Genomic DNA, 23,446 nt, shown 5'->3' with positions numbered 1-23,446 from the left:
TTTACATGAAATGACTATGTACATAGTGCCCTAATTTTTCAGAAATACACTGAACAATCATTGCATTAGGAACTCCCATTCAATTAACAGGTTGGGAAACCTTTTTGGCCGATCACTGCTTTCAGACATTGGGAGCAAATTCCACAAGGAGGAACATCCTCCATACTCAACTTGACCCATGCCCACCACAGCAGCTTCATCAGTTGGGGCACCTTTTGCAAATAAGTGGAACGCAGCACTTTCCAGCATATGCCAAACATGTTCAATAGGGTTACAGTCCAGTGAGATTTCCTCAAGATATGTGTACAGATGGTTAGCTACCATGTTCCTATAGTGTTTAACATTCAAGGATTGTCATATGATGACCAATGGTCCTAGACCATTCTGGAAAAACGCTCCCCAGACCATGACACCACCACCACTGGCCTGTTGAACCCACATGATTCACCCATGAGATATAACTTCACACTGTGTACACTCCATGCAGACTGTAAGGACTGGCGGTTCGCGGGTCCGTCGTGCCCGCACCGCCGGTCCTATCATGCGTGCGGCTGCTGTGCGGCGCAGGGGGGCCCCGGTTCTCGTCACCTCCCCTTGCCACCGAGCTCCTCCTCGCCGCCGGGTTGCTAGGGACGCGGTGGGTGTTGCCCCGCGTCGTGTCCTCGGTATCATAGCAACCAGGCATGTGTCTCCTTTCCTGCCTCCTGCAGGGCTGGGGGCGGGTTCCCCAGTGCTGCTGGGTGCACTCAGCTGCTGTCAGGCTCCCCGCCCCAATCAGCTGCTGGGGTGGGAGCTCTGACAGCATTTATACCTGCTTGTGTCTGCAGACCAGTGCCAGTGTTAGTTTGGTTCTCCTGCTACACCAGCGTACTTCCTGTTTTTTGACTCCTGATACTGACTCTCTGCTTTTGACCTGACGTTGCCTTTGCCTGACCCTCTTGTACCATGTACCCTCTTGTTGCTGACCCGGTTTGTCTGACTCTCCTTGCTGTTGTTTGTTCCAGTGTCTGTCCGTTTGTTAGTCCCAGTGTCCCCCTTCCTTAGTGAGTGTAGGGACTGTCGCCCAGTTGTTGCCCTGGGGCTTAGCCCAGGGGAGCAAGTAGGTAGGGACAGGGGTTGCAGGTATTTTCAGGGACCTCCAGTTTCCCGGACCCCGAGTCCTGACACAGACCTGTCCATCTGTATGGTTTAGCAGGGAACAGGACTCATCACTGTACAGGCTCTTCTGCTATATGTCCAAGATCCACTGATGTCTTTCCTGTGCCCATGCATAGCATTGTTGGCAATGACTAGGAGACATTATAGGCACCCTTGTTAGTCTTCAGCTATTAAAACACCAATCAGCACAAGGAACACCACATGGTCATTTTGGAAAATTTGTCTAACTTGCCACTGTTCTGCTGGGTCAGTTGGTCCACTGTGGCATGTCATTGATGAGATACCATATAAGCCACTGGGTGCTCGTGTCTAGGATCAACCTGCCGCTTTATAATCTTCTGTCAGATGCCTGTGCATTGGTTCATCCAGTCTTGAGACACTCTTGATACTGTGGTTCATAAACAGTCAACAAGTGCAACTGTTTCATTATTGCTGATGCCACACCTCTGGGCACCAACAAGCTGGCCCCAGTTACTAAAGTCACTAAAGTCCCCACATTTATCCATGACTGACAAATGTTGCCTCTCTTGAGCAGAGGAGAGGTCAACACATTATCTGAGAACAGATGAGTGATGCAGTCATCACATGGAACCATGTTACTGTTCACAAGACATCATCTGCTAGCTGTTCCCAATGCAGTGATTGATCAGTGTAGATACACTACTAAAATGTGATTTGTTGGCATGTTTAATAAATGCCATTAAATCACTAATCAAAATAAATTTATTACAAATTTTCAACATTGATCATTTCTTTATCTTCTTTTTCTTGTACTTCTAGATTCCACCAAATGATCCTCGTTTCATTAATGGGAATAAGTGTTTTCCTATGACTCGCACCGCAGCAGTGTGCAGCCTGACTAGTGATGTGCGTGAGCAGATAAATGGCGTGACGTCATTCATTGATGCAAGCCAAGTGTATGGTAGTGACATGAATGCTGCCACCATGCTTCGCAACAACACAAACCAACTGGGTCTTCTAGCTGTTAATCAGAACTTCTCAGACAATGGACTTCCTTTTCTGCCTTTTAGAGGAAATGCACCTGACCCATGTTCTAGGAACAACTTATCGCTAGGGTTACCTTGTTTTGTGGCAGGTGAGGTTATAGAAGGTTCTCTGGTGTGCTTTCGGAAACTTACAGGGGCACATTTATTACTGGTGTTGTGGCAGAGCTCTGGTATAAGTTGAACCATTTTTGCCGAGAAGAACAAATGTTATACCTCTTACTCCACATTTTAAAAGTGTCTAGGGAAGGGGGTGGCTTTGAATATGGTGAGGTTTTTAGAGAAACTTTTAGCATGCAACTTTTTAAAAAGTCATAAAATTTGTCACAATCTCACTCTAGTACCTCGGTGGTGTACAAAGTGACTCCACATCTCTAGACATATTTAAGCATAATATTAATTTATGAATAGAGATGAGCGAACGTACTCGGTAAGGCCAATTTCGCAATCGAGCACCGCGATTTTCGAGTACTTAAGTACTCGGGGGCGCTGTGGGTGAGCGGGGGGTTGCAGAGGGGAGTGGGGGGGGGGAGAGAGAGAGAGCTCCCACCGTTTCTGCGCTGCTACCCCCCGCTCCACCACGCCACGCCCCCCGGCGACCCCCGAATCTTTTCACCCGAGTAGTGAAGTACTCGAAAATCGCGGTGCTCGATTGCGAAATCGGCCTTACCGAGTACGTTCGCTCATCTCTATTTATGAACATTGTGCAACATTTGGTAAGCATGTTGTACCTTTAAATTGGAGAAAAAGATAAGATACCTTTTACAGACCTTGGAAGGATGAGTTAACCTTGAGCCGGCTACCTAACCAATCAGGGTTTGAACTTGCAACCTTCAGGTCGTGAGTGAGAGCTTACACTCTGCGCCACACAAGGCTCTGTATAGTCAGAAACTGTGTCTAACCTGTGTTTTAGAGGAGATGAGATCCCTAATATTTCCACTAGTCAACAAATGAAGAAACCCCTACTGAAAGGTTTTGGCCCCTTCACAGTTCTAGATATAATGACCATGCCTGGTACTGCAGCTCATCTCCATTCAAGTGCCAACTGTACAAAATGCTGTTGAGTATTGAATAACAGTCTTGGCCATCAATGAAAATTTTTAGAAAATCTTTTTAATCTCAAACCGAAATAATTTTGTCCACCTTTGAGAAGGTTTCAATTTTTATTTTAGGGGACTTTCGTTCTAATCAACAACTAATGCTGATGTCATTCCATGCTCTCTTCTTGAGAGAGCACAATCGTATTGCTACAAAGTTGCGTTATTTAAACCAAGCTTGGTCAGGAGAGAAGTTATACCAAGAAGCCCGCAAGATAATAATAGCACTCACACAGGTGTGGTATCATTTTTGAGTATCATACCATCACATAGACAATATGTTCCTTGAGAGTTCTTTAAGTGAAGCATATTTTTTGTTGACAGAAAATAACATACAAGAATTGGCTGCCGTTACTGCTGGGCGATGAGATGCCAAAAGTAATGCCTACATATAAGTCCTACAGTGAAGATGAGGACCCAACAGTATCAAATGTCTTCACCTTCGGCTTTAGAATGGGTCACACAACTGTGCAGCCATTCATTTACAGATTAGCAGAGGACTATGGAGCCTACCATAACGAGCCAGTACTCTCACTTTCCGAAACGTTCTTTGCTTCATGGAGAATTGTGAGACAAGGTCACCTAACCTATTTCATTCATTCTATATACTAGAAATGTCAAATGTAGAACTTGGTGATGACCCTATATTATACCTGCAGGGGGAATTGATCCTTTACTCAGAGGTATGATGGTCAATAAAGCCAAACTTAACCACCCGGACCAGATAATGGATGATGCATTGAGGGAACGTCTTTTCCCAGTGGTTAATCAGATTGGTCGTGATTTAGCATCTCTTAACATACAGCGAGGTCGAGACCATGGGTTACCAGGTAGGGTTCAACACATTAACAATTTTATTTAAAAAACGGATGTTTAAAATATTTTCTGTATTATAATTTATTATATTATGATTGAGCTATGCAGAAAATTTTAATGATGTCATAGTGCCTTGCGAAAGTATTCACCCCCTCCATGTCTTTCCTTTTGCAATGCATTACAACCTGAAATTGAAACGGATTTAAAAAGAAAAAATGGAAAAGTTATGAGTGCATTTATATTCACCCCTTTTGCTATGAAATCCCTAATTAAGGTCTGACCCATCAAATTACTGTTAGGTACACAGTTCAGACACAATCCTCTGCCTCGGTGTCTGGAAGAAATGGGCATCATCCCATTTTCCCTGAGCTAATATTTATTCTCGTTTAGCACTTCTAGGGTTAATGCTCTCTGGGTCTTCTGCTAGGCTGATGCACCTTTATGCTCTATATAGCCGCTCTGGGCGTTTCAGTCCTTGCTGCAGTGTTGATGTGACTTTAGTTCCCTTGACTTTATGTTCAGCCACTGCTTGAGCAGTTACCTTGTTTCCTTGCTACCTGCTCGTGTTCTGTGTTCTCCGTTTGTGTATCCAGATGTCTGTCACTCTTGTGAGTCTGCCTCTCTGTTTATCCTTGTCAGTTTGTACCTCCTTTGTTCCTGTATGTCCCAGTATTGTTCTGTCATTTATTTTATAGGTTTTCTGTCCTGCCAGGATCAGTCAGTGCCTAGAAGAAGACCATGGGGTCGTCCTTATCAGGACGAGTGCTCTGCTTATAGGCAGGGGTCTCCCCTCCTGGTTATTAGTTCCGGGCAAGATACCTTCCCTTGCTTCTATCTGCGTATGGGGTTCGTACATCCGATATCTTACCTCCCACGCTGGGGTCAGCTATTAACCGTGCTGGACTGAATCATTACTTACCCGGTAGGTTGACACGGTGGTTCCACGTTCACAGTCCTTACAATTACCTTCAGAAGTCACATAATTAGTTAAACATAGTCTGCCATCAAAGTGTCATATGATCTGTCATTTGACGTCAGTGTAAATACTCCTATTCCAAAAGGCCCCTAAGGGCTCGTTCACACGAGGAACATCGTGCAAAAAATTACCGGCAAACACCGCTAAAAATCTTGTGAATGGACAATTTTCCATGAGCCTCATTAGTGTTAAAATCGCCCATTCATACTATCGGGATTGGCGTGTTGCCGAAAATATGCTCTACTGAGAGAGGGAGATTATTTCATCCGACCAGCACAAAATCTTCACTACACTACATACAGTTGATACATACAATGGCAGTTTTTAGTTTAATACTTCTAATCTCCCTCCCATTGCCATTGTTTATCAGCCTTAGGCCTCATACCCACGGACTCCGCCAGCGGAATATCGCAGTCGAGTCCGCCACGGCATCCCCTAAAACCCCCATACTCACCACTCCGGATCCACTGTATGTGTTCTGCCTGGCAAGCCGGCGCTCATGCACAGTACAGTATTCATGCGATACTTCAGCTGTGCTACAGTGGAAGTATAGCGTGACGGCCGGCTTCCATAGACTACAATGGAAGCCGTCCGTGCATATTCCTGCGGCAAATAGAGCATGCCGTGTTTTCTTTTCGCTGCAGAATTCTACGGTGGAATTCTGCAGCGTGAACATTGAGCTATGAGGTTCAATAGCACCTAATAGCTGCGGGACAACGCCACGGATTTCTGCTGCGTGAAACATGGCAGAAATCTGTCCGTGGGCATTATCCCTTAAGCTAAGCATTGGCAATGTTTAGCTAAATGCTGCCCTTCCTCCACCCTATTTTTCCAGCTCCCTTAGGACTCTATGGACACTCCTGCACTTTGGGCACCAAAGATAGGTCAAGACTAGAGATGAGCGAGCATACTCGCTAAGGCAAACTACTTGAGCAAGTAGTGCCTTATTCGAGTACCTGCCCGCTCGTCTCTAAAGATTCGGGTGCCGGTGGGGGAGGACATACATTTACATCATGGAGCTTCTGGATTTGTATGTAAGGGATCGGGGATTGATCCCTCTCCATACAATGCAGGTGCTGGCTATTTGTTACAGCAGACACCGACCCACAACAGCTAAGTTTAGCGCTCCCGCTGATCAGAGCTGTTAACATTTGAATGCTGCAGTTAATTCTGACAGCGGTATTTAAATGAGTATTTGGCGTCCTGAACAGCCAGCCGCGATGAAATTGCAGGGTGCCGTGTGGTTCCCATGGTAGCCGGGAACCTTCTGAAAGCCCCCTGGAGTGCTATTGCAGATTGCCTATGAAGCCATGCCTGTGTTTTGGCTTGATAGATTGCCTGTCAGATTGTCGTGTAATGCTATGGTAGAACATAGTATTACATTGTAATATTATGGTATTACATCATACTGTAGGAGCGATCAAACTATTGCAAGTTCATGTTCCCTATGGGGACTAGAAAAAAAAATGTAAAAACCAGTTTAAAAAACTTTTATTTATAAATAAAAGAAAAGTTAAAAAAAAACATTTTGCCATATTTATAATTAGACTCTAAATTTAAAGAAACATGAAATATATTGTATATAGAAACAACATTTCACTCCATTTGAATTTTTCAAAAGTTTTTCAGTACATTATATGGTACATTAAATAGTACCATTATAAATACAACTTGTCCTACAAAAAAACAAGCCCTAAGACATCTACATTGATAGATAAATTAAAGAGTTGTGATTTTTTTTTTAAAAGAGGAGGGGGGGGGGGGGGGAGACTGAATATTTTAAAAAAGGGTCTGTGTCATTATGGGGTCCTTAAAGAAAAATGTGAGAGAACATGTTTAGAATTCACCAAACAACATGTGGCCAACTCCCCAAGGAGGTATAGTTTTAGGTAGAGAGAGGACATAGTGTTAGAGACAGTGGACAGACAGTCGCTGATGCTTTGGAGTAAAGGTGCAGAGATGTCACGGGAAGAGGTGGTTAGCTGGGTGTCGTCATCGTAGAGGCAGTATTGGATGCCAAAACTCCTAAGGGTTTGTCCAATAGGGGCTGTGTAGATGGAGAAAAGGAGGGGGCCAAGGACTGAGCCCTGGGGGACCCCAAGAGCAAGGGGAAGAGGAGGGGAGGTAGAGCCAGCAAAGGAGACGCTGAATGAGTGGTCAGATAGGTAGGAGGAAAACCAGGAGAGCAGTGTCCTTTAGGCCGATGGAGCGAAGCATACTGAGGAGGAGTTTGTGGTCAACAGCGTCAAATGCTGCAGAGAGGTCAAGGAGGATCAGTAGGGAGTAATCGCCCCTCGATTTGGCTGTCAGGAGATCGTTTGATAACCTTGTAAGGGCAGTTTCTGTCGAATGTTGGGGTTGAAAGCCAGACTGTAGGGGGTCGAGGAGAGAGTTCTCTGATAAGTAGCTTACAAAGTGGGAGTAAACTAGGCATTTTAGTAGTTTGGAGATGAAGGGGAGATTAGAGATGGGTCAGTAGTTGGCAGCGTTAGTCGCGTCAAGAGTCGGCTTCTTTAGCAGTGGGGATATGATGGGATGTTTGAAAGAAGAGGGAAGGTGCCAGAGGACAGAGAGATATTGAATATACTGGGGAGATGACCACTAGAGAGAGGGATCGGAGGAGGTGTGAGGGGAGAGGGTCGCTAGCGCAGGTGGTGGGGCGAGCAGAGAAAAGCAGTTTGGAGACTTCTTCCTCTGTCTTTGGTCTGAGTACAGACACTGAGAAGGAGCTAGATGCAGTGCTGACAAGACTATGGTCAGGGCTAGTCTGGGATTTGGAAGTTATTTCCTGACGGATGTCATCAATATGCAAATAAGGAAGATGAAACAATACCTCTGCAGTGCCACCTATTGGAAGGTAGCATTCCTTCAAGTCAATGTTAAATTCTTTATGTAAGCCTTATAGCAATGACTGGTAATTGAAAACCAAGCCAGAATCCATACACAGACAGCTGTTTTGGGGGTTTTGCTGTTTGTATGGACTCTGGCTTGGTTTTCAATTTTTACCCCGAAAAAGCTGTCTGTGTATAAATTCTGCTTGGTTTTCAATTCCCAGTCATTGTTATAAGGCTTGTATAAAGAGTCTAACATTGACTTGAAGGAATGCTGCTTTCCAATAGATGGCGCTGCAGAAGAAGACTATTTGCACAGTGAAGAACGGTGGTCCCATCTTAATGCGTAATGAGTTTCTGCAAGTGTGAAGCAAAAAGCAAAAGTACATACTGTCAAGTCCACACGGCACACGAGCACAATACTCAGCACGGGTGCAGGATAATGCTCACACTTACTGCAGTTGTTTACACTATGCACTGTAGGATAGTGTGCACCACTCCAGGAATATGAAAGCCTGTATGTCTCGTCCGTATGGCACAAGGGCACAATGCTCGGCTCGGGAGCAGGATAATGTAAACACTGATGATATAAATAGTAGACCATGCTATGCTGATCAGTAAGCACCACTCCATTAAAATAGAAGCCTGTCCCTAACCTAACAGGGAGATATGGGTCTCTGCCTAAAGGCGGAGTAATCGCCTCGATAAAGGCCGCCCCACTGTCCCCTTCCTGGGACCTGACTGTCCCTATAGGAACCCCTGGAGAGATGAACCAACACCGCAAAGCAATACAATAAAGATAACAAAAATATAACTGATAGGAAACTACAGCACTTATCTGGATAAGGAGCAATTTACCCAGCACAGAGGAACACCACTCTCTAACTACTCCTCTATGGAACTAAATAAGCAGCGGGCAGCAAAGGGAGGGGTAAGAATATAAAGCTCTCCACACCTGAGGATTGGAAGAGCAACTAGAGAACCACCCCAACCTTCTCCCAGGAATGCCTAATAGTAAGCAAGCACACACGCAGCATAGAGAGACAGCAGCTAGCAGTCTCTGCACATTGTGCATTAACCCTTGTCCTGCATAACAAGGTGACAGGTCTTGGCCTGCATCGAGGCCACCATGCCATGACGCTGTCGCGACCAACAAGCCGCGACAGTACCTCCCCTCTGAGGAGGGGCCTCTGCACCCTTAGGTCCTGGTTTACCAGGATTCCACTTAAGACAACTTTTAACTAAACAGTCTGCATTGACCTCAGCTGCCGAAACCCATGTCATCTCCTTAGGGCCGTAACCTCGCCAATGCACCAGATACTGCAGCGAGTTCCTGACTCGATGAGAGTCAATGATGCTGCTGACCTCGAACTGCAGATTTCCGTCAACCAACACTGGTGAAGGAGGTGACGACCCAAGCCCGGGGTTTACCAGCCTCTTAAGTAATGACTTGTGGAACACATCGGTGATCTTTACTGATCTGGGAATCTCCAATCTGAAGGACACTGGGTTAATGCTCTCAGTGATCTTAGAAGGACCAATAAACTGTGGACCCAGCTTAAAAGATAGTTGTTTAAGCTTTATTTTCCCTGTGGAAAACCAGACCAAGTCACCCACCTGAAAACTAACTGACCGACTGTTATCCGCTAACCTCTTATAGCTTTTTACCAATCTCTTGAGATTTCTCTGCACTTCCTCCCAAACTGCTTCCAGGCTGAAAGAAAATTCCCTTTCTTGAGGTACCTCCGACGTGAATTTAGTAAATGAACAAAAAAACACTGATGGAAACCATAATTGCAAAAGAAAGGAGATGTGCTTGTAGACTCTAAAGATCTGTTGTTCAGAGGAAATTCTGCAAGAGGTAAATACCCAGACCAGCGATCTTGATTCTGCGAAACAAAACATTGCAGGTACTGTTCAAGACTCTGGTTGAACCTTTCCATCTGGCCATTTGTCTCAGGATAGTAAGCGGACGAAAAAGACAGTTGTATGTCTAACTGGCAACACATAAAATGCCAGAACCCAGATACAAACTGCACCCCTCGATCAGAGACAATGTTTGAGGATATCCCATGTAACCTAATAACATGAGCTATGAACAGCTTAGCCCATTTCTTAGCAGTAGGTAGGCCGGGCAGAGCCACAAAATGACACATCTTGCTGAAGTGATCAACCACCAACCAGATAACTGTTCTTCCCTCGGAGGAAGGTAAGTCTGTGATGAAATCCATGGACAGTCCAAAATAAAGAAAGTCCAACCAGCAGCACTAAGATCATCCCACTTTGGGTCAGGCTGAGATATGCAATAGCCAGGCAAGGGAGCTCAAACCAGAAATACTCCAAAGTATAGCACATCCAATCTCAAGATAGGTGTCAGCATAAGCGAATGAAGTAAAAAACTCTTTATTGCCCCATCACCACAGAAACAGTGTTTCAGCCAGAATGACCTTCTTGAGCTTGAAGAAGGCAATCCTGGTTGAAACGTTGCTTCTGTGGTGATGGGGCAATAAAGAGTTTTTAACTTCATCCGCTTATGCTGACAGCTATCTTGATATTGGAAATCCATGGGCAGATCAGTCCAGAGTCTCTCCAGAACTGGTAGAGGCAACAACTTCCCGACAGGGAGAAGCCAAGGCGATTTGGCTCCAACACAGACCTCGTATGCAGACACAAAACAAAAAACATCACGTTTTAAGGACGGCCACCAAAAAGCTTGACTTATAAACTTACGAGTATTATTGATGCCAGGATGACCTGCCAGAACAGAGCTATGCATTTCCGAAAGTGCTTGAAACCTCAAATGTAGCGGAACAAAAAGTTTGTCTTTAGGCAAGCCAGCCATTTTTTCTCAGTACATTGTGACGCAACCTTTACAAAACTTTCAAATAAAAACTTTGATTCTAATGCGTTCATTCAGACGGATGCTTTTCAGCTGCATCAAAATGTCGCAGCCACGATAATAGGACATTGTAGGCTGAATACACCCGCCGATGTTTTGACACAGCCGGAGAAGATAAGTCTTGCCCTATTTTTTGGTTGTAGTCAGCTGGCGGCTCTCATAAGCTTCTATGGGAGCTACCGGCAAAGGAAGGGGGAGGGAGTTTAGCAGCAGCGGCTAGCGATGCTAAACCATGTCAGCTGGCTCCATTGAGCCATGCTCACATTTAACACATGTGGCTGCTGCGTCTATACGTGTGAACATGGCGAAAAAAAAATGCAAGATTTAGACGCTACTTGGACGTGGCTTTCTCACTCAAGCGTTTTTCAGCCGCGATGCGGCCAGCTGAAAAATGCATTGCCTGTGTGAATGAAGCCTAAAATGAATGATAAGCGAAAAGTGAACGATTTATCCTTTATCATTTGGTCATTGGCTGCGTTGAGACAATTATCGTTCACTTTCGCTTGTTTCAACAATAATCATTCTGTGTAAAAGGGTCATTAGTTTTTTACTAAATTCACTAAAAACTAGACTTCTGACTCCAAGGCCATAACAGTTTGCTGATGTTTTTGAATTAAGTAATTGCATGTATCGCATTTTCTTTACCTCATAGGGTACAATGAATGGAGAAGATTTTGTGGTCTTCCTGCACCACGTGATGTTGATGAATTGGCCAGTGTGCTGAAAAATAGCACGCTTGCCCAAAAACTCATTGACTTGTATGGAACGCCTGAAAATATTGACATCTGGATTGGTGGAGTCTCTGAGCCCTTGGTTCCCAATGGAAATACTGGAGAGTTGTTATCTTGTTTGATTGCAAACCAGTTCCGTAAGGGCAGAGATGGAGATAGGTATGTGCCAATTTTCAATTGAATATAAAAATCTGTACTATAAATGTCTCTGTTTTTGTTCAGGTTTTAAAAACACAAGAATAATTTCCCCTATGGCTGTGTCCACATCTGTGTTGGAGGCTCCGATGCAGATCCACCCAAAGTCCCAGTTGGAAAAATGCCAGGCAACATGACAGTAGTCTGACAAACTCCATTGAATGCTGTTTGTTTTCATTATATTATGGATCTATGTTGGGCTACACTGTTACATTGTAACAAACTCTCAACTTTGAATAGGAGGAGATGAAGATAGACTTTCAGACACTTTGGTGCAGATTTAGCTTTCCCAAATGAAATTGTGCCAGAAAACTGTCTGGCAGCCTTTGTGCCAGATACACAAAGTGTTTTAGACACTTTCGAACACTTCTCTTGACTTGTTTGAAAAGAGGATGTGGTGTAAATTGCGTCAAATTGTGGCAAATTGCCCCAAAATTTTGAAACAATTTTTTGGTGTAGACTAGGACAACTGATAAGTAGTATAATCCCAACACTTCCCATCACCAGAAGAAAACCATCCCCACAGTGAAGAATGATGGCCACATCATAACGCACAATCAGTTTCCACGAGTATGCAGGAAAAAGCAAAAGTGCATACCTTTCAATGCATTCGGTGTGGTGTCATGTTGGAACCAGTTACCTGTTTGCCACAAATCGGCATGCTTTCTCAGTACATTGTAACACAACTAGAGATGAGCGAACGTACTCTTTTCGGGTGTTTTTGCACTCGAGCACCGTTTTTTCCGAATAACTGACTACTAAAAAATTCGGGGGGCGCCGGGGGTGAGCGGGGGGTTGCAGAGAGGAGTGTAGGGGGGAAGGAAGAGAGAGCTCCCCCCTGTTCCCCACTGCTACCCCGCGCTCCACCATGCCGCCCCCCGGGGCCCCCCGAATCTTTTCGTTCGAGTAGTCAGTTACTCGGAAAAAACGGTGCTCGAGTGCAAAAACACCCGAACTGAGTACGTTCGCTCATCTCTAAACACAACCTTTCAAATAAAAACTTTGGTTGACGGTTTGCTCCTGTGTTACAAATTGTGAGTGTTCTACCCTTCTCACATCGAAGAGCAAATGAGCAACTACTGTGTTTCCCCGAAAATAAGGCAGTGTCTAATATTAATTTTTGTTCAAAATGGTTTAACTTTTTTACATGTATAGCTGCCTGGACACTATTTAAATGGACGTTTTAAATTAACTGTTAGCAGGGCTTAATTTTGGAGTAGGGCTTATATTTCAGGCATCCTCAAAAAGCCTGAAAAATCATTTTGCATCCTCAAAAATTCTGGAAAATCATGCTATGTCTTATTTTCAGGGGATGTCTTATTTTCAGGGAAACAGGGTAATAGGTAGTATAATCCCAACACTTAGTCTTAAAATTCAACAGATTTACCATCAAGCTGTGATAAAACTGATGCATTTTAAGACTGTCTAGTCTCAGGGATCTCTCACACAAGCTGCGTATTTTTTTATGCAGTCTACAGTCTAAGGGCACTTTCACATATGCCGCATTTTTATCAGGATAAGTACGGCGTCCATTGATTTCAATGGGGATCCGACGACATGCGCTCAGAGACGTGGCATTACTAATTCCGCGATTTTCGAGCTCTATCTGTTCTATTTTCGTGTGTTTTAGTGCTTTTCATTGCACCTCATCAACCAGCGCAATGATGGAGTGCCTTAACCCTTTCCAATCCATTTATTTTTTTTCATCCATTTTCCCCAGCTCTAATGTATTTGTCTATTCTGTCTGAGTTCCTGAGTTCATGTAAGAATTGTATGTAATAGACTGTGTCTGAGCAAGTGAGATAGGACTGACTAAGTTATCAAACAGTACAGCACAGCAGAGTCACATTTCTGACTTCAAGCAAATGGGGGTCGGTAGCAGCAGCAATTCCTGCCCTCCAGAACCGTGAGTGAGGCCAGCCTCAGTAAAAGCCGCTAGGTGTGCATACTATGGAAGGTCAACAAGTTAGTTAGCAGGCCTGCTGCATTTAGGGACAGAAACATTAGCAGGCATTCAAACACCTGTTACAAATTCTGGACTCGGGTGTGGACTGAGGTAGTTGTATTAATAAGGACTGAGCCTGAAAGATCCAGAGACACTGATATCGGAGTTTCATTTAGATTGTGCTACAGATTTGCTGTTGTGTGGAAAAGTGAAGTGCTGATCTTTAGGAGACAAACTGTATCTTCCATCACATGCTTTATATCTTTGATTAACAGGACTGATTTTGTTATCGCATCATTGATACCGTTTTGCAAGCGTAGATATTTTTTATACTAAGTACAAAGAATCCTTGTTTCTCATTGTGCATAAAGTATTATTAACCTCAGCTGTAGTTAACAGTAAATAGATCTACAATAAAAGTTGAACTGTTAGGCCTCTTTCCCACGAACGGATTATACGCCGCGTAAATTCGCGGGAAAATCCGCTCTGTTGCACCCTGCTATTAGGTTCTATTGAACCTAATAGCACAATGCTCACGATGCGTAATTCCACCGCGGAATTACGCACCGTGAAAACTCCCGTACTCACCCGCAGCATGCTCTATTTGCTGCGGGTGTACGCGCTGACGGCTTCCATTGCAGTCAATGGAAGCCGTCCGCTCACGCTATCTCCCGCTGTAAACAGCGGAAGATAGCGTGAAAAAACGCTTTCCTGCCTACCGCCCCGCGTCATATGACGCGGCCGGCGCGTCACGTGACGCGGCAGCGGTGGGCGGGGAAGCGAGATGCGGGCGCCGAAGAAGACGGAACCGCAGGTAAGTATAGGGGCTCTGGGGGGCGCCGTGACGGGCTTCACTGCGTAATATTACGCGGCGGAGCTCGTCACGCTCGTGGGAAGGAGGCCTTACTCATTATTTCATTATTTGTTTACATTATTCTGTTCCTAAATAAATATTGCATATTTTTGTAACTCCTTCTGCTGCATCATATTCTGTATTTGCATCGCAATACCACTTACCCACAATAGTAGCAGGTTTCGGATACCATCGGGATGTACAAATATCCCCAGTAGTTTATTCTAGTCATTAAGGCCTCAGTCAGACTGGCGTTTTTCACGCGATTTGCGCATGTGATCTGCGATCTTTTAGAAACATTGCTTTGCAATGGTATCGGACACATGGGTGCTTTTTATGCGCTTGTCCGATAAATTATAGGACACAAGAAATCGCAGATCGTGCCTATCTTGCGATCTGCGATTCCTTGTGTTCTATTATATGCGCTCAATGGGGCCGGTGGCAGCAGCGCCGACCCCATTGAGAACATATACTACAGAAATCATTCTCCTCTGCCACAGCTGTTACAGCTGTGGCAGAGAAGAATGATGTACGCCCATTGAATTCAATGGAGCCGGCAATACAGCCGGCTCCATTGAAAGCAATAGGCTGCGGGCGAGCGCGGAATGAATTTTCGGGAAGGGCTTAAAAATATAAGCCCTTCCCTGAAAATCATCCAAAAATGTGTAAAAAGAAAAAATATATATATACTCACCTTGTCCGTGCAGCCGGAGTTCAGCCGCGGCCGGCCGGCAATTCTCCTGAACTGCTCTGGGTAGTATTCAACAGTCGGGGATTTAAAATCCCCGCCTGCTGAATGGGCTGCCTCTTATATTTTTAAGCCCTTCCCGAAAATTCATCCTGCGCTTGCCAGCAGCCTATTGCTTTCAATGGAGCCAGCTGTGTTGCCGGCTCCATTGAATTCAATGGGCTGGACAGCGCTCCTGCGATCGGGCCCGTTTCAAAGGAAACGCGGCTAGGAGCAGATTTTTCTGGCGATTTTTCGGCCCCGGTCACGCGATTTGCGGATCCGTCATGCGATCCGCAAATCGCGGCAAAAAACGCCAGTCTGATCGAGGCCTAATCTTGTAGCTGCCCTAATTTGCCGGTGTTTGCTACAATGTCAGATACCTTTCCACTTCACATTTTATATATTTGAAACTAATTTTGTTATAGGTGAAAATACAACAATTTCAGTAAATTACGGTAAATTTTAGTAGTGGTGATTTGCATTACTTGTGTTTGAACACACTGTCCACAAAGTGGATGATGGATCCTTCTATACGTTTTTTAGGTATTATTATGAAAATCGTTCGGTATTCCGTTCAGCACAAAGAAGATCAATAGAGTCAGTGACTCTGGCAAACATCATATGTGCTAATACCAAAATCAAAAAAGTTCCTGAAAATGTCTTTAAGGTCAATCGGTTCCCAGAAGATTTTATTAGCTGTTCCAATTTCCCAGAAATCAACCTTAATCCTTGGAAAGCTTAGCTCACCAATAGTAAGTACACCTTAATGCAAAAACAGGAAGCATTCAATGAAACACTTTCAACCTGGTATGTATATTGTGTACACTGGTGCTATGAGTGATTGATATTTATTTGGGATAACTATTAATTGACTGTATTAAAGGGGTATTCCCATCTCACACTTGCCAAAAGAGTCTGATAAATGTGGATCCCACCTGTGGGACCCTCAACTATCCCAAAAACTGACACTTCCGTCTGGATACGGTGGCCGGGGTGGTTGGGAGTATAGAAATAGCTGAGCAGGTTGTGCTATTGTGTTTGGGGCACCGGGATGGCATTCAGAACCCAATCAGGATCTTTTCTGAGGGGCCTGTGGTAAGATGTGATACGGATGGGCATGGAGGCTCCTTTCACATTTTATAGTTATTATTTTTCTTCTTTACAGATAATCCCATGGAAGCCTCCAAGATGCAAAATGAAGTCCTTCAGACTGAATTTTCTTGCTAATCCTATGTGTGATCATAGATTTTCTTTTAATTGCTGTTGATTCTTTGACAATCATGTCTACTTTACAACATTTCACTGTTAAAACTTTTATATTGCTCTGGTTTACATTCCGGAATTATCATTTCAGTGTCCCCCAGGGCTTGTATATACATGCACCAGAGGCTCTTTTACACAGAATGACTATCGTTCAAAAAATTGTTCATGGAGCAAAGATGAACGATAATCAGTGTAAACGCAGCCAACAATTGAACAATGAATGATCGATTGATCGCTTATGTTCATTTTATGCAGGCCCAAAAATCATTGTTGGCTTGTTCACTTATCGTTCAGTTTAAACATTGATCGTTTAGTCATTCTCATTCAAACAGGGCGACCTCACAAAGGTGTATTTGCGCGCGCAAAATTTGCAAGCAGAGGATATAACCCATTGGTATCCATAAGTTCATAGGTTTAGCCCTATCTTACTCCCAGAGCGGCCAAGGACTGAGGGAAGTACATTGGAGCTGTGGAGAGCAGCGGGAAAGACTTGGACCGAGCCTGCTAGGTAAGTATAATCAGACATTCCACGAAAATAAGACCTAGTGCCTCTTTTGGAGTAAAAATTAATATAGGGTCCTATTTTCGGGGGAAACCCGGTACTGACCATCTTCCTTTAGGAGACCTCCGCTTTAGAAGACCACTTTTCAATGTAAATTTGTAGAAAATAATAAATGCAGACAGCAGCACACAATCATGCCACAATTCCTGTGGGAAGCATGATGTACATATATGCTCTATATATGACCCCAACCACGCATCAATAAACCAAATCAGTCTATGAAAGATGGAAAAGTAGCAGATAGGTGCAGTATTCGCATCCTCATATCCAGAGGATGCTCCTTTATTCAGATCCACATAAAAGTTATATTCGGCAGCATTATACTAATATCAACGGATTCTAATCAAAATTCAAGCCTTGGGGCTGAAGAGCATCCAGAGCATACATCCATTTGAGTTCCTTGATTTTCAATTGTCTCTCTCTATCACCTCCCCTATTGCTAGGCAGCACATAATCAATAACTCAATAGCGGATGGCTTACCGAGTGACCTCTCTCTACAAAGTGTTTGGCAACGGGCAAGTCTATGTTCTTGGTCCTGATGGTGCTCTTATGATTAATAATCCTATTATGGGCCTCCATGGTCATTTCATTATAGGTCCACATGGACAAATAATAGTGTAAACCACATAAGAGGAGGCACATGTGTACCTACCTCTAATGTGGAACATCTCACCGGTTAGCGGATTTGAGAACTAATCATCCTTAACCAGGTTCCCACAGTATGAACACGAAAGACACAGTAAATTCACCTTCTTTACTGGTAAAAACGGACGCTGTACCAATTTACCTTTATTCTATTGTCAGTGGTGTGTACTAGCATATCTTTTAACTTGGGCCCCATCTGATACGACATTAAAGGAGGGGCACAAAATTCCTTGATATCGGAGCAATCCGACAAAATATGCCAATGCGTCCTGAGAATCTGGGAAATCCTCCCACTCAGGGGACCATACATAGAAATGAATGGTATACGCATGGATTCTCTATCCTTCTTGGTAATCTGTAGTAATAACTCATGACTCTACCATCCATACCATCTACCATCCTCTCTAGGTGAACCTGTTGCACATCTGTTGTAAACGTGCATCAAAGTGATCATCATGGTCAATTCTACGAACCCATAGAAACTGGCTCCACAGGAGCAATTTAAGCACTTTGTTCGGATGAAAGCTACTGTATAAAAGCAAATTATTCCTGTCCATCGGCTTTGTGTAAATATCGGTTGTCAAAACACTATTGTTAGTAATATGGACATCGATGAACTGTATTGCTTCGTTCAAATGAGTCAAAGTAAATTTAAATTTGGGATAGATCAAATTTAAACTCTCATAAAACTCCTGTAGTCCATCAATCGTACCATCCCAGAGCAAGAACATATCGTCTATATACCTCCAACAGGCTCGGACATGTGACCAGCCTGGGAAGGTATAGACAAAACTTTCCTCAACAAACGCCATGTACACATTAGCGTATGTCAGTGCGACATTTGAACCCATCGCCGTCCCCTGGCATTGGCGATAAATTTTGTCGTCATACAAAAAGATGTTGCATGTAAAGACCAACTCCAAAAGTGTTAACAGAAACTGAATGCATCTATTAGACAAACTAGATCTCACTTGTTGTTCACGTACCGCCTCCAGACCTCTATTGTGTTGAATATTGGTGTAGAGAGAGACAATGTTCCCAAAATGGTACTCTCTGTAACAGAGGCTTCTTGAATTTTCACCAAAAAGTCTGTTGTATCGTGGATATATGATTTGGACTCCACTGCAACTTTTCTTAACACCCTGTCGAGAAACCGAGATATGTTATTAAATAAAGCACCTCTTCCAGAAATAATTGGACATCCGGGAGGAGACTGAAGGTTCTTAGACGTTTTCGGGAACGTGTAACAGTGTGGCCATTACATGATGCTGGATGTACAAAAAGTCTTTTATGTGGATCTGAATAAAAAAGCATCCTCTGGATATGTGGATGGGAGTACTGCACTTATCTCCTGCTGGATGGTCATCTCAAAGAGGTTTGACTGCGTATATACTGTACAGTATATATCATATTCTATAGACCATAAGATGCACCCCAGGTTTAGACATTAAAAGATAAGAAAAAATATTTCATACTAATTATAACTTTCCTGGTGGTCTGAGTAAGAGGATGGGTCAATGTCACAAATGTTTGTGTTAGTGCCTCCTTTTTTCTATTTAGGGTAGGTGCAAGAGGGGTAACAGGCAATAGTCAACTCCTGTCAGTGTATGTTCGCACGTAGTAGAATTTGTGGCGCATGTAAATTTGCAGCAAAATCTGAACATGCCTTTGTATGGTGCAGATTTTCACTATGATTTTCACTTTCCGATGTGTGCATGCTGCGGATTTGATCTATTATAAGTGAATGGTGTTATTTAAAGCCCATTCATCTACATTGTACCCTACTTTGTTGCAGAATTTTTAAGTTTTAAATGTAAAAGTTTTGAAATGTCTTACGAATATATGTTCTATTATTCTAAGTTGATAACAAGGATGTGGAAACAGCACTAGAAAATCAGTTATTGCCTTATGCCTTTCCTCTCAATTAGAGATGAGCGAGCACCAAAATGCTCGGGTGCTCGTTATTCAAGTCGAGCTTTTCGTAATATTCGAGAGCTCTATTTGAGTAACAAACCCCACTGAAGTCAATGGGAGACCTGAGCATTTTTGCAATGGACCCGCCAGGTGCCAAGCTTTTTTAAAAATCTCTCCCCCCCTCTTTTCTCTCTTCCCCCCTCTCCCCCTCTCCAACCGTCTCCCCCACTCCACCCCTCTCCCCCTCTCTCCCAGCCAGCCACATACTGCTGTGGGCGTGCGCATGCTGGCACGTCACAGCGGGGAGGGGTCGAACACAGCGTGGTACTCGCTCGAGTAACGAGCACCATTGAGTATGCTAATACTAGAACGAGCATCAAGCTCGGACGAGCATGTTGGCTCAACTCTAATTCTTATGTTCCTTCTTCAAGGATTTTAGTTGAGAGAAAAAGATTCCTTCCCGTAGAAAACAAACTGATCAAATTTCAAAATGTATCACTAACATTCGAACGGTTCGACCGTTCATCAAAACTGACTGCGCATGAGGCGATTCCTTTATACCCTGAAATTGTCAGAGATGTTGCCTTGCTGGTTATTGCTTTGCCACCAACCCAAGTTAGTGTGGAGAGGCTGTTCTCTAGTCTTATAATAATTAGATCAGATTTGAGGTAATCTATGAAGGAGGATCTGATGGAGGCGATACTATTTCTGGGAACAAATTCATAAATTGCACAAATGTTGTTTACCACTATTCTGTTGAAATGCCCCCTCCCCCCCCCACTAAACCCATAGTGTATTGCATATTTACAATTTCGTAAAGCTTTGCGTCCTGAAATTGTATTCTAATAAATATATTATATCTAAATAGCCTGATTATTTTGTCATAACTGTGATGAAAAGCCTGATGTTACCATTTTAATACAATATATTTATCACTTAAAAAATAAGAGTCAGGGGTGGGGTCTGGACAGCAGAGCGGCAAGACACTCATGGCCAGTGCTCCCCAAGAGCAAGAACAAAACCAACACATTGCTCCTCCTGTGGAGCCTGTATAATCCCATGGATACCACCAGAGTGTCCGTGAGATTGAGAGCTGTGGGAGGTCCCCCATACCGAGCCTCTGGAGGCTTCCAAGAGGCTGCAGCCTATCTCTGGGCACAAAGCCACGGGCTAGATTTCCTGGCCACCTGCGGTGCATCAACTTGGTAAGTAGATATTAATCCATGCCGTGGGAGCATGCCTTAACCCTGAAGGTTTTCTGCTCAACAACTGGCCTAGAGAGACCAAATAGTTCTGTCTACAGGATGTTCTTCTGATTTCACAAGTCTAAGAAAAATTGCAATAACCCAATTTTAATAAATTACTCTTACATTTTCCCCTCTTTTGTTTAAACACATTATTACTGAACCAGGTATATCTCTAAGGCTAATCCCAAGTGGAGGGTTTTTGTTGCTTCACCAAACAAGGACTATCCCCAAGTGTGGATTTGTCTTACCTACAAACATTAACATTACCATTTCGAGGAACATTTTGTTTTCCTACACCAAGCCAAAATTACAAAGGCTCATAGGTGTCAGAATGATAGATATTCCCACAAAGGACCCAATTTTAAAAACGAAACCCCTTAATATATTCACTGATGGGTGTCATGAGTATTTTGACCCCACAGTTTCTTTTCAGAAGTTAAAGGGGTTGTCCCGCGCCGAAACGTTTTTTGTTTTTTTTCAATAGTTCCCCCCGTTCGGCGCGAGACAAACCCAATGCAGGGATAAAAAAAACAAACCAGATAGTACTTACCCGAATCCCCGCGGTCCGGCGTCTTCATACTTACCTTGTGAAGATGGCCGCCGGGATCTTCACCCTCGGTGGACCGCAGGGCTTCTGTGCGGTCCATTGCCGATTCCAGCCTCCTGATTGGCTGGAATCAGCACACGTGACGGGGCGGAGCTACGAGGAGCCGCTCTCCGGCACGAGCGGCCCCATTCAGCAAAGGAGAAGACCGGACTGCGCAAGCGCGTCTAATTGGGCGATTAGACGCTGAAGATAAGACGGCACCATGGAGACGGGGACGCCAGCAACGGAACAGGTAAGTGAATAACTTCTGTATGGCTCATAATTAATGCACGATGTATATTACAAAGTGCATTAATATGGCCATACAGAAGTGCTTACCCCCACTTTGTTTCGCGGGACAACCCCTTTAATGCAATAAAGAGGAGAAAAAAATAAAATTTCATAACTTTGCAAATATGTCATTTTAAAGACCGTTTTTTTTCTATAGTGCACATGAAAATGAGGATTTGCACCCCAAAATGGGGTGGCCCTAATATGCACAATGGAGCCCAAAATGAAAGGAGCAGCTGGTGGCTTTCAGAACAGAAAATTTGCTTGAAGGTCATTTAGGCCCCATTACACACTTGTAGAGCCCTTCAGCGGCCAAAACAACACCTACAATTTACCCCATTTTGAAAACTAGACCCCTTAGCAAATTAATCTAAGGATTTACTGCATATTTTGACCCTACAGTTTTTGAATGGATCTAAGCAAAGTAGAAGAAAAAAAATTACGATTTTTTTTTGGCAATTATGTCATTTTAAAATTGTTTTTTTTTCTACAGTTCCCCCATGAATGAAGACTTTCACCCCAAAATGAATACCCCTGTTTGTCCTGTGTTCAGAAACATATTCATTGTGGCCCTAATCTTATGTCTGTATGCACAGCGGGGCCCAAACCGAAAGAAGCATTAAACTTCAACTGTTTTTAACTTTTACGTGATCGCCATTTTCCGTTATGGCTAGAGGCCCTTATACTACATGAAAATGTATTCTTCACTCAAGAAGCACCTTTTATAAATGCTAGAAACCCTAAATGCTTTCATTCTAAATTTCTGCATTTTTTTTTTCACCTCAAACCCCAATAAGAAAAAAGGAATGGTAATTGCAATCAGTAATTTGGTATCATTTTCTTAGTAGGGCTTATATCTCGCTCCTTTGGGTCACTTTTTAGTACTTGTCTGTGAGATTAATAATGTCCATTTCACTTTAATGAATGTATACTTCCTGCATAAACGGCAAGCTAGATTTTTCTCACATATTCCGAAAAACTACTAAAATATGAAAGGGCAGTTTGATAATTGGGGGTGACTTCAATTCAGTTATAGACCCCTCACTACATTAATCTCTGAATCTAAATTATTCTCCCTATAGTTCCGCTGCTGCAAAGAGAGAAACTGTATGATGTTTGGTGCTGACTAGAGATGAGCGAGCATACTTGTCCGAGCTTGATGCTGGTTCGAGTATTAGGGTACTCGAGATGCTCGTTACTGGAGACGAGCACCACACGGTACTCGAGTCAATTCCATTTCCTTCCCTACATGTTTAGCGCCATTTTCTGGCCAACAGAAACGCAGGGAAGGCATTACAACTTTCTCCTGTGACATTCCAGCCCTATCCCACCCCCCTGCAGTGAGTGGCTGGTGAGATCAAGTAAACGCCAAGTACTTAAAGCTGTCCCGCCTGCGGCTCGCCTCAGACACAGATCAGGGACAGTGCTGCTGACGGGATAGGGAAAGTGTTAGTGTAGGATCCAGTCTACATGAACCCCAACGGCCCTTCTTAGGGCCACATCTGACCGTGTGCATTACTGTTGTGGCTGCTGGGAGCAGTTTTGCACCAAATTTTTTTTTTCATCTCGGGCTGTGCAGGCTATAGCGTTCTCAATCTGCAGTCAATTATACAGAGTATAGGGACAGTGCTGGTGAGACAGGTCCTTCTTAGGGCTACTTGTGACCGTGTGCATTTTACTGCGTGGCTGCTGGGAGTTGTAG

At 43.7% G+C, this 23,446-nt stretch overlaps 1 protein-coding gene across 1 annotated transcript in view; it reads left to right on the top strand.

Annotated features, from left to right (window-relative positions):
• Positions 1-16,518, top strand: part of LOC136626489 (myeloperoxidase-like) — a 57,712-nt gene extending 41,194 nt beyond the window's left edge. Inside the window, exons 9-15 of the mRNA XM_066601548.1 lie at positions 1,939-2,254; positions 3,335-3,495; positions 3,584-3,836; positions 3,919-4,089; positions 11,434-11,671; positions 15,779-15,987; positions 16,401-16,518. Of these exons, the coding sequence (XP_066457645.1) occupies positions 1,939-2,254; positions 3,335-3,495; positions 3,584-3,836; positions 3,919-4,089; positions 11,434-11,671; positions 15,779-15,977 (1,338 nt within the window). The 3' untranslated portion in view covers positions 15,978-15,987; positions 16,401-16,518. The remainder of the gene's footprint in view (positions 1-1,938; positions 2,255-3,334; positions 3,496-3,583; positions 3,837-3,918; positions 4,090-11,433; positions 11,672-15,778; positions 15,988-16,400) is intronic.
• Positions 16,519-23,446: the final 6,928 nt, after the last annotated feature.

The sequence above is a fragment of the Eleutherodactylus coqui genome, chromosome 4 (assembly GCF_035609145.1).
Source record: "Eleutherodactylus coqui strain aEleCoq1 chromosome 4, aEleCoq1.hap1, whole genome shotgun sequence".
In the NCBI taxonomy this organism is placed as follows: Eukaryota; Metazoa; Chordata; class Amphibia; order Anura; family Eleutherodactylidae; genus Eleutherodactylus; species Eleutherodactylus coqui.
The sequence above is the reverse complement of the archived record's forward strand: the minus strand, read 5'-3'. Positions and strand labels throughout refer to the sequence as shown.